The 10,670-nt window shown below is 56.4% G+C and overlaps 1 protein-coding gene across 1 annotated transcript; it reads right to left on the bottom strand.

The window, feature by feature from the left end:
* Positions 1–3,884: 3,884 nt before the first annotated feature.
* Positions 3,885–10,082, bottom strand: LOC142595287 (uncharacterized). Its single transcript, XM_075723028.1, has 5 exons — positions 9,905–10,082; positions 9,595–9,698; positions 5,737–8,670; positions 5,184–5,392; positions 3,885–4,710 (listed from the first exon to the last, which is right to left on the bottom strand). Exons 1-5 carry the CDS (start codon positions 10,080–10,082, stop codon positions 4,641–4,643), a joined length of 3,495 nt encoding a protein of 1,164 aa, XP_075579143.1. The 3' UTR covers positions 3,885–4,640.
* Positions 10,083–10,670: the final 588 nt, after the last annotated feature.

Raw genomic sequence — 10,670 nt, 5'->3', positions numbered from 1 at the left:
GTCACTTCTCTGTGCAGTCGGCAAATAACCTGACAGGCTGAGCTGGGCTGTGTCTCAATACGGAAGAAAAGTTTCAATTAGGTAACTTGATCTTGTCCATTTTCTGATTCCAAACTGTATAGGGAGATCTAAACTGTGTCTGATTTTTTTTTTTAGAGACCATAAGGACTCAACTGTGTCTCAAATGACTGGAACGATTGATGTTGGCTCCGTGCTTTATTAATGTTGGGCTCCAAGCTGGTATTGTTAAAGGCTAAACTTCACCCTCGTGTTTGTATTTCCAAGGGCTGCAGTGTTGAATCGGACTTCAGCAAGATGGGAACAAAATAAGCCCCTGTTAATGCTTGCTTTGTGCCGTGCCCTGCGTGCTGGGGAGGTGTTGCAGTTTGGGAAGTCGCTTGCAAGAACCAGTCCTGTAAGCTGCTTCCCAGCAGCCTGGGCTGGCTCTTCCTGTGGCACGCCACTCCGTAAAGCTGTCGCCAAGTCACCAGTGTAGTCGGTAAACTGCCCAGCTCTGTGTCAAGTCTCTTGGCCCTCGGGCATCTTGAGCAGTTTAAATTGTGCTTTCCATTCTCTTCTAGCCAGCTCGTTAGATAGACGCTCAAACCAGCTCTCACCTCGTGGTTCAGTGCTGCGGTAGGGCTTGACTCTTCTTCCCCTGACACTGCAAGTCTTGGGACCCTTGGGCTGTCTTCCAGCACCTGAGGGTTTGGGAACTGCCTGGGGTGCTCCTCCCAGACCAGAACTCAGTTTCTCTTCCTCTTTTCTTTCTTCCGGGCATTTGGAAACGTAGCTGTGCAGAGGTCAAAGCCCAGTTCTGTGAGCACTTGATGTCCTGGGTGGTGTCCCCCCCTTCCTGCTGGACCCTGTTGTCAGCCCTGAGCGACTGCGGTGCTCTTTGTGCTTGCTTTGAGGCTTTGTCATGGATTGTAGGTGCTGCGGGCTTTTAGGCTTCATTTTGGATTTGAAAAGGTAAACCTGAGGGCACCAAGAAGAGCTGCCCGTCATGGAAGAGCTCTGGCTCCAGGAGCAAAACCTTGCTACTAGGAGTCCAGGAGTCCTGCTTAACCAAACCCCAAGGAGGGAAGGCGCGTGCTGGGCGAAGGGCCCCATATGCGAAGCCCCTCCGCCGCTCGACAGCAGCCAAGCTCTGCGCAGGGCTGGGGGTTCCTGCGTGGGTGAGGAGCGTGGCTTCTTCCTCGGCCAGCTCTAGCCTCCAGCGGGGCTCCTGTCTATCGGTGCAGCTTGTATTTCAGGTGCTTGGGCCCAGTCCCTAGGTCTGCTGCTTCTTAGAAATGCGTAGGCACAGCACTTAGGGGACTTGCCCTGGCTAACTTGAAGTATTAAAGCAACCCCATTCTCTACGACGTCAGAGGAGGGCTGGAGCCCCGTCACAGATCCTTGTCGGTCCATCTCTCGCACTTGATACGTGAACTTCATAAACATGGTCTGATGAAACTCACAAGCACAACTCTTAACCTTTCTGAATCCAAAATCTTGCTGCTTCTCCTTTCAACCTGCCCTGTCATGCTAATTTAGATTAAATCCAACAGTGTCTAATGCTGCTTTACCAGGTCTGACAACAGAAGGACTGTCTAAGTTGCTGAAATGGGAAGTCTGGACCTGTTCCTCTGAGAAACTGGACTTCACCTTGATGAAAGAGCAGCGTGCTCAAACGGCACACAACCCTGCACATCCTCAGGTTCTGCACACTTGTAAAGGGGAAAACTATCAAATTGTGTTTCACGGTAACATCCTCTCCTTGCTTTACTCTCAGCTAAGCGCGTGCTCAGTGCCTTACTTGGATGGCCTTGGATCAGGCAGCGTCGCGGGGCTCTCGCAGCCTGTCCCTCCCGGCGCAGCGCGGAGGCGGCAAGCGGAGTCTTGCAGCTTCCCGTAGGACACCTCTGACGCTGCCTTGCGGTACGCCACAGAAAACAGTATCTCAGTGCCTTCTTCTACATGCCTGTAAGGACTAGGAAGTCACTGGAGCCTTTTCCATTCTGGCCTTTCAAAGTACTGCCAAAAACCTGTTGCTAGCTCTGTTTTGTGAACGCTGGTGGTGTGGTCTGACTCACCGTGAGTAAGTCGCTCCCTTTCGCTGTGTTGCAGCCTTTCCAGGGCCGTCCTGGTGGTCCTGTGCTCCCCAGTCCAGAAGAGCCACGGTGGAGCCCGTGTCTCCCCCGGGGCAGCTGCCTGGCTCCGGCCAGTCCTCGGGAGAGGCTTTATCTGCTGCCCCAGCCTTGGCTCCCTGGAAACAATCCCGGCTCCCGACTCTCCTCGGGTGGCTGCTTGTGTTCTTCTACCTACAAATTCCTGAAGCCCTTATCAGGGCAAGAGTGCTAAGCAGTTCCTATCTGTTAGAGCTTAGGCTGTTTTGTGTCCCTTGGTAGCAACAATGTTTTCTACAGAAAGACCAACATTAAATGTAACCTTGCCCTTCGCTGCCTCACTGGTGGAGGCTCTGCTCTAGGTGGTTGTGGTTGGTTGGTTTCTGGTTTTGTGTTGGTTTTTTGTTTTTTTTTTTTTTTTAACTTTTTGATTTTTCTGGACAAACATTTTATGGGCCGATAAGTATAGAACCTATGTAAAACAACTTCAAGTGTCTTAACTCAATAAAGTTAACCAGCAGGTTTGTATACTAAGGACCAAAGCAAAAAAACCCAAAAACCCTAGGATAAAAATCATTCCGCTCAATGTTGCTTAACTGTTTAGGGCAAAGTCGTGCTACTGAGGAAACGGGAGATTCCTGTGCTTAAATTGCGTGTGCCATTCCAGCTCTCAGAAGTGCAATTGAATGTTCATTTTACTGATTGTCTGACCCAAAGGTTGTGCCGTGAGGCCCAGGGGAGAGCGTAAGCAGTTTGTGAGCAGAGGAGAGGCGGCCCCGGGCCGTGGGGGGCTGCTCAGCGCAGGGGTGCCTGTGCCAGTGCCGCTCCGGTGGCATTACTGCAGTCGCCTTCCCAGACTGGTACTACTGGTCTTGGACAAAACGCCACTCCTTTGCTATCACCAGGCGGTTTTTGTCATGTTTTTTGACTCTGTTTTCTCTCGAGCTCACTTGTGTTGCGTGCTAACTGCAGAAGGGGAAGGGAGCAGAAGCAGCCTCGGCTTGTGCAGGGGAGCATGACCCCTGCCAAGTGCTTGGAGACAGGGGAAGGAGTTTAGCTGTACATTTCATTTTCGGACACCTCTATTAAACTAGAATTGGTTGACCAGGGAGAAGTAAGAAGCACTGTGGGCCTCAGGCTTTAATTGGTGTAGGATCCCGGCCCGCTTACAGCTGCTATCATAGGTGTAAAAAAACCACTCTTGTGTGCTAAGCCCTGGTGATGGCAAAGTGTGACTGGCGAGTAGTACATGAGCATGATGTGAAATGCATTAAGAGTCTGAGCCTCTTACAACATATGGTCTGGTCTGTACTGTCCGAGTCGTGTTGATTTGCAGATATGTGATATGAGTGATACTCATCCTACAGACACACGGAAAATCCTTGTTTAAAAAAATATATTCTGCTTTGTGCGTGTAACCAAGTTGGACAGAAAGCAAGTGTGCCAATGCTGTTTACATGACTATTATGTGTAATGCTCTTCTGTCTAATGTTACCATATGCCTTATGTGTTTCAAATGTTAATTAAAAGCATAACAAAACCCTCAGTGGTATGCTGCTCAGTTTGCTGCTGAAATGAGCCCTCTGCCCCCAGCTCAGCCTCTGGGGCACTTTTATTGCTCCTCTAGGCAGTCAGTGGGTGGACGCATTCAGTTTATAAATTCTAACCCTCCCTGGGTGAGAAGATGCCTCTGCTCTCAAGGACAACTGTTAATTGTTGCCTTGATCTTCTAACGCCCTGTTCTGGAGGACAGCTATGGTGATTTTTGTTTGCAGAGCCCTTAGCTGGCACTTCCCTCTGTGTCTGGGTGTCTCTAGAGCCGGCTGAGATTGAAATGGGTGCCTGGGGTGATGGTAAGACAAGGCGTGAAGAACCGCTACTAAAAATGTGGGAATAAATCTTGTTTATTTGTGTTTCTCTGCTTAGAGACTGTCCATGCCTGTGCATTCTCATGGGAGGCAGCTGTCCTGGGCCCTGAAAGCTGTTAATGCTTTCCCCAGGAGAGCAATCAGGTTGCCTGCTGGCCCCAGAGCAGGTGCTGGGGAGGGGCTGTAGCTTGGGGCTGTCTGCTGGAGGACTGAAATGTCTGCGCGAACAGCTGAAATTAATGACAGCTCAGCTCTGGCACGGGTGGAGCTGGAACCTGCCTGTAGCGGCCGGTGGTGAAAGAACCTTCCAGAAGAGGGGGGCTGGACTACATGCAGGCTCCTGCTCAGGTCTGGGTTATGCTGCTGAAAGCCACGCCAGGGCTCAGCCTGGAGCTGGCGTTGAAACACGCTGCCTAACTGCCTGCTGAGGACATGCATCCAGGAGCTGGAGTTTGAGGGAAGCTCCGATCCACGCTGAGGCTTGCGGGCGGGGATGGAGGTGCTGCTGTCGCTAACGTGCAGATTTCTGGCTACCTCTGGGGACACAGGAGCTCCTTAGACAAACACCTGCTTTTTCCTGCGCTGTGTTAAGCTGCAGTTTCATCAGCTGGAAAGGAAGGTGAAGCGAAGGCACGGGCTGTGGCTGCTCAGGCAGGGAGTCTCACGAGATGCCCAGTTTCTTCAGTACTATGCAAACCTCACGAAGATAGTGAGCATCTGGATAACCGGTCCTGTGGGGCAGAGAGGGAAGTGCTGTAAATCCTGCTGACGGTGTTAAAACCACTGAGGGGAGCAGCAGTTTATTTTTCGCCCCATTCCTTCAATGGGGGCTGAGGGTGGAAGTCCTGCTCCCTGGGAGCGGAGCTGCTGCTGCCCGCAGGCAGAGCTTGCACCCAGAGCTTGCTGCAGAGCGCTGTCACGGGAAAAGCCGGGAAAGCTAAATCTTTTAGGCCCCTCTAAAGAGCCCAGAATTATTGTCCATGGGGTGTAGGATGGACAAGGGCTTTAGCTCCAGGCGGAGGGTGCAAGGGCTGGTCTGCCACACCACCGCTGAAGCAAAGGGAGGCACCAGCTCTGCTGTTGTGGGAGCCTGGAAGAGCCACCCATGCCAGGATGTGTTGAGCTGGAGCCCATGGTTCTCCTCCCTCGATTGCTAAAGAAAAAAAACCCCACACCTGGAAGCTTGGGATGAGCTGGGCCATACCTGGCTTTGCCTCCACCCCAGGAGGTTTTGTGTGGAATAAGGCCCCATGTCACTCTTTCCTCTCCATTGCAGGACTTGATCTGGAATGTCAGCCCCTGCTCAAATGCCTTCTTCAGCAGCATTGCTGTCTTCTGCCCTTCCCTGTTGGCAGGCAGGAAGGCATGGAATTCCCCACCTTTGTAAGGCCGTCCTGGGTGGGGGTCACCAACCTTAGAACAGGAAGAAAGCATTTTAAACAACAACCTGAGTGCTGTGCCTCCCAGCTGGCTTCTGAGATTCTGTCCAGCCTGAAAATACACTAATGACTGCAGCCCCCATGGGCTGCTAGTCACTTTGCACTAAAACCAAAGGTCACACACTCCTCAAAAGCAGGAAGCTGCTCCCAAACCTGGTGTGGGGCTTTTTGCCTTCCACGGGGCACTCCCTCCCCTGCTTTGCATGTGGGGCATGGAGCAGTAGCTGCCCCCCACACTCCCCCCACCCCCAGCCCCACTGACAGAGGCCACTGCTTGTCCCGCAGCGGGATGGGGAAGCCCCCGTGGTGGGTACCTACCCCTTGCACGCCATCAGGGATGTTGTAGGTAACCTGGAGAGTTAGGTCTCGATAGTAGCCAGGCAGACTCTGAGACAGGGAGGAGATCTTGAACGTCCCCGAGATTTTGTGGCTCGGGGCAACCGAGGAGGAGCTGCAGCAAGCTGGCTGCGTACTGTCTGCTGCAAAACACGTCCTGCACAAAGCGTGACCGCAGGGGGCCTGGCAAGTCACACCTGAGCCCTGGCAAGCATCACACTGGCCCAGAGGGGTCTTGCCGCTTTCCTGTCCAAGGCTCGGGCCTCTCATCTGCTGTGACGAGAGGTCAGGCTCCTCCTGCACGTTGCTCCTGCCCGTTGGGAGCAGGGCCCGTTCCTGGCCCCCAGGCTCTGCTGCAGGCGACTGTTCGGCTGCAGCCTCAGGCAGCTCGGCAGCCATCGCCCTGTACAGCCAGGTGGGCAGGGAGTGAGGAGCATCGTCTGCCGCAGGAACCGGTGACCGCAGCTGTTCCGTCGCTTCATTGTGGCCTCCTCTGCTCTTGTCTCTTGCAAACTGGAATCTGTCTGGCAAAACCTGCTTTAGCCGTGCAATGTCAGGCTCCCCCACAGACAGTTTTGTCTTCGGCTGTTCCTGGGACTCCCTCAGACCAGCAGGACTTGGCTTATCCACTGCACTAGGGCTGAGAAGGCTGCTTCCTCCTTGCACAGCCCCAGCATCAACATGGTCATTGGCGTCCTCCTGCCCCAGGGCCTGCTGGAACCTCCAAGGACTGAAGGACTTCTTTTCCTCAGCCTCTGGCAGCTGGGAAGCCCTGAGCACATCTGCATGCTCTGCTTTATCACTAATGTTCAGGTGCTGCAGACCCATCTGTAGGGACTCTAGGCTGCTGGAAAGGGTTGCACCCAGCACCGCGTCCTGGCTCCTGCTCGGCTGGATGACACTTGAGTGCCCTGTACTCTCTGGTCCTGGAGACAAGGATGAAGACTTCAGGGCACGGAGCCTTCTGGAAGAAAACACGTGGAAGGCCTCGGTCACTCCTGGCAGCATCTCCTTGGGGCAGGCAAGATAGAGCTTGTACTTGTCTTTGCTGAGTCCAACCTGGAGGGATTTTCCTCGCAAGAGGCTGCACAGTTCACTCAGGGCACTGTCATCCGGACCATCTACAGCGAGCTCCGAGTAGCTCATACTCTGACACACGAGGTCAGGACACTTCTGCACAAGAGCTTCCACCTTCCATTTAGCATGGAAAAGCTTGCTCCTGTCCGCCGCCCGTAGCGTCAGCACAGTGCAGTCCCCGGTACAATGCTCCGAGATCTGCACACCTCCATCCCTGCACAGTTCTTCAATAGCGGAGTGGCAAACATCTTTCAGGTAAGACCACTGCAGAGCATCCAGGCTCATTTCTTCACTCACCCTACCGCCTCCGCTGCCTGCCCCGCCGGTGTCTCGGGGCTTGTCGCTTTCCTTTGACCTCGGCAGGGAGAAGCTGTTGGAACGTCGCAGCAGAGGCCTGGATTCAGAAGGTTTAGAGTCTAAAGCAGACGAGGTCCTTGTCATGTCAAAGGTACTAGACATGCTAGCGACGGGGGGGTGCTTGATGGGACCTGAGCCTTTAGAGTCCCCGGGATGCTGCGAAGTGCTGTTTTCTTTGCCCCCAAAGGGGTACAGAGCCTTGTGTCTTGTAAGCCTGGCACCTCCTTTCACGTGGTCCCATTCTTTGGGGTCCTTCTGCTGAGACTCTGCTGCTGACCCCAAAACCACATCTGTTGTACAGACGTGAGGCTGGTACTGCTGGGTCACTGCTGTTGGGTCACTTGGACCTAGAGCATCCCTCCCTGGTAAGTGCTTTCCAGAAAGCTGCGCTTGTCCCACCAGTGGAGAGTCCTGATTCAGCAAGGGGCCCCGGCTGGCCTGCGACGTGTCGGCTTTCAGAGTGCTGAAGTTGGCAGCTAGCTTGAGCTCACCTTTCAGCTCCAGCCTGCCTGGGCTGAGCCTTGAGGCTGAGGTGTCCGCGGGTGCTTTGGGCTTGTGCAGTGCAGCCTCTGTGGTGCGGGAGGTTTCTGGGTGGGAGGGCAGGGAGCTGCTGAGCGTGCCAGCTGAGTGTGCAGCACCTCTTCTGGTGCTGAAATCCTGAAGGTACTGCTTGGCTTGGGAGACATCAACAAGGTTTCCAATAAGATAAAGCTGCTTCTCATCCTCGTGGCAGAGCAACTGGGGATACAATTTCTGCAGCTCGTGTGTCAGAGCCCTGAGTGCCTGGCTGTCCATAGCCAGTCCTCCTTTGGTGATCTTCTCCTTGCGCAAGCTCACCTCCAGCTGCTGGTAAAGCTGCTGCAGGGCCAGCCGGGCCTGCCGCAAGGCGTCCATATCCCCAGACGTACCTGCGGATGGTTGGAGGTACAGCATGGCGATGCCATCGCTGCTAACATCGACCACATCCACATGATGCTGGCGTAGCACACCTTGGTACTTGGCAGCACAGAACCTCTGCATGTACAAGTAAATGTCTGAGTCCATCACTAGGGAAAAGTCCTCCAGCTCTTCCACAGCTTCCCCATCCACTGGGCCCCGAGGTGATGGGACTTTAGCTGCCTTTTCACACACCTTTTCGGTAGGTGCATGAATTTGGTCCCAATTCGGCAGCTTTGCTGTCTCTGGTGCTGACTCAGCAGAGCCAGGCACTTGCTGGTGATCATGCATTCTGGTCCCTTTGGCCACATGGCTGGAACCCAGCAGGAGGAGCTCTCCAGCGGGTTGGCTCTTGAGGTTCAGGCTGCCCAGCAGGTCTCTGCTGAAGGCCTGCAGCTCAGTGAATGGTCCCTTGACTATGCAGTGTGTGTTCTTGGCGTCGAAGCTGAGCTGCACGTTGCTGTAGCCTTTATGCAGGCTCCTCAGGAGGGTTTTGCCAGTAGGAAGCTTGCCATAGTCAACTATCATGCAAGCGCGTATGAAGATCTGCAAGCAGATAGCAAGGGAGTGAGAGAACAAGGACCAAAAATAACCCCCCTCCAAGGCACAGGGGGAGGCAAATGCCCCTGACACTTGCCACAGCCCCTGCGTTATTATGACAGAAGAGATGACATGACGGGCCACCTGCTTTCAAATGAGATGGGAGCATAACAACAGGCAGGACTGAAAGACCCAGCCAGCCCAAGCAGCTCTGGGACCTTGTACCCGTAGTCAAAAGCTTTCTGCAAACAAGGAATGCGAGGGGCAAATCGCACAGAGATGCGGACCCACTTCTACACAATGGGAGCTCTGCAAGCAGCCCAAACCCAGGAAATCCACTATCCCTTCTGCAGCTGAAATGCGGTTGCCCTCTTGCCCTCCCAGAGCTTCAGCTGCAGACCTTCAAGCAGCCCTGGCACCACAGGCTTGCAGAAAGGTCTGCAATGCCAGGCTAACTCCCACGCCCTTGTTTTCAGTGCTCAGACACGAAAATATGAGAAGTGGCTACTGCCATAACCTCCTAGACAGCAGCATGTCTGTCTCCTAAGCTCTCTGGAGAAAGAGAGAGGAAAAATACACTGTGCGTGTCCAGCTAATGACATGGCAGAGGCATTAACAAGGTCCCCCGTGTGTCACCAGATGGGAAACCTTCCCGCCAGTCTGACTATTCCTCCTTGCTTTGACAGGCACAAATACCAAACAAGCGAGCGCACAGCCTGCCTGGCTGTCCCTGTGTTATTAGCACAGAGAAAAAACCCAATAATTCCTCATTTGAATATGAATAAAAATGGATTTGCTTTAAGTCTAATTAAGATTAAAGGAGAGAACGAGGTCTCCCTTCCCGAGCGTGTCTGCCAGGCACGGAGCCGGCCCGGGGCGGCAGCTGGGCTGTCACGGCCGCGTGGGCAGTAGCCGCCTGCTCCTCGCTACCTCATCGGGGCTCAGCTCCGCGACGTGCGCCGTCACTTCCAGCGGGTATTTCTTCCCTCCGATCGACAGCACGTGATTCTTCGCCTTCAGGATCCGCTGGGCCACTGGGTGGGAAAAGCCAGCGGCCGCCCGCGTCAGCCCAGCCCCGCGCCGGGGAGCAGCAGCAGCAGCAGCCCCGTCCCTGCCCTGAGCGCGCGGGGCAGGAGGGCAGGGGAGGCCGGGGCTGGCTGCCTGCTCGGAGCGGGCAGAGCCCACGGCCACGGCCACGGCCACGGCCACGGCGGCGAGCGTGGCCCTTCGCGGCCGTTACCTTCCAGCGCCTCGAAGGTGATGAGGGCGCAGGCCTGGGGGCCGCCCAGCACCTGGACGTCGCTGATCTCCCCGCCGCCGTTGCGGGAGCGCAGGAAATGGATGGTCAGCTTGTCGGCCACCCTGTCGGGAGGCAGGTCGGCGGGGAAGCCCCCGACCCGCACCGTGCGGCCCGCCATGCCTGCGCGGAGAGGCGGCGGGCAGCCGGGCCCCACGGGCAGCCGGGCCCCACGCCGAGCCGGGCCCCACGCCGAGCCGGGCCCCACGGGCAGCCGGGCCCCACGCCGAGCCGGGCCGGGCCGCCCGGGAGCGCCGGCAGCAGCCCCCCGTCCCCCCCCGCCCCGCCGGGCCGGGCCTCCCCTCGCCGCGCCGGGCCCTCACCCGCCCCGGAGCCCCCGGCCGAGGCCCCGCCGAGCCCCGGGCCCCGCCCGCCCAGCCCCGGCCCCGCGGCCCGGCCCAGGCGGCCTCGCTACCTGCGCCCCGCTCGGCCCCGCCGCCGCCGCCGCCGGGAAGCGAAAGCGAAACCGCGGCCGCCCCGCCTCGGCCGGCACCGCCCCGGGGCCCGCTCAGCGCCGCGGGACGGCTCGGCCCAGCACAGCCCGGCCCCGGTGCTCACAGAGCCCGGCCCCCGCCGGCCCCGGGCCCGGGAAGGGCCCAGCCTTGCCCGCGGCTCTCGCACGCAGGGCCCAGCCTCGGCCCCGTCCCCATCCTCATCCTCATCCCCGTCCACGTCCCCATCCTCATCCCCGTCCCCATCCTCGTCCCCG

Source organism: Pelecanus crispus, chromosome 18 (assembly GCF_030463565.1).
Source record: "Pelecanus crispus isolate bPelCri1 chromosome 18, bPelCri1.pri, whole genome shotgun sequence".
NCBI lineage: Eukaryota > Metazoa > Chordata > Aves > Pelecaniformes > Pelecanidae > Pelecanus > Pelecanus crispus.
Note: the sequence above shows the minus strand (reverse complement) of the source record. Positions and strands in the feature narration are given on the sequence as shown.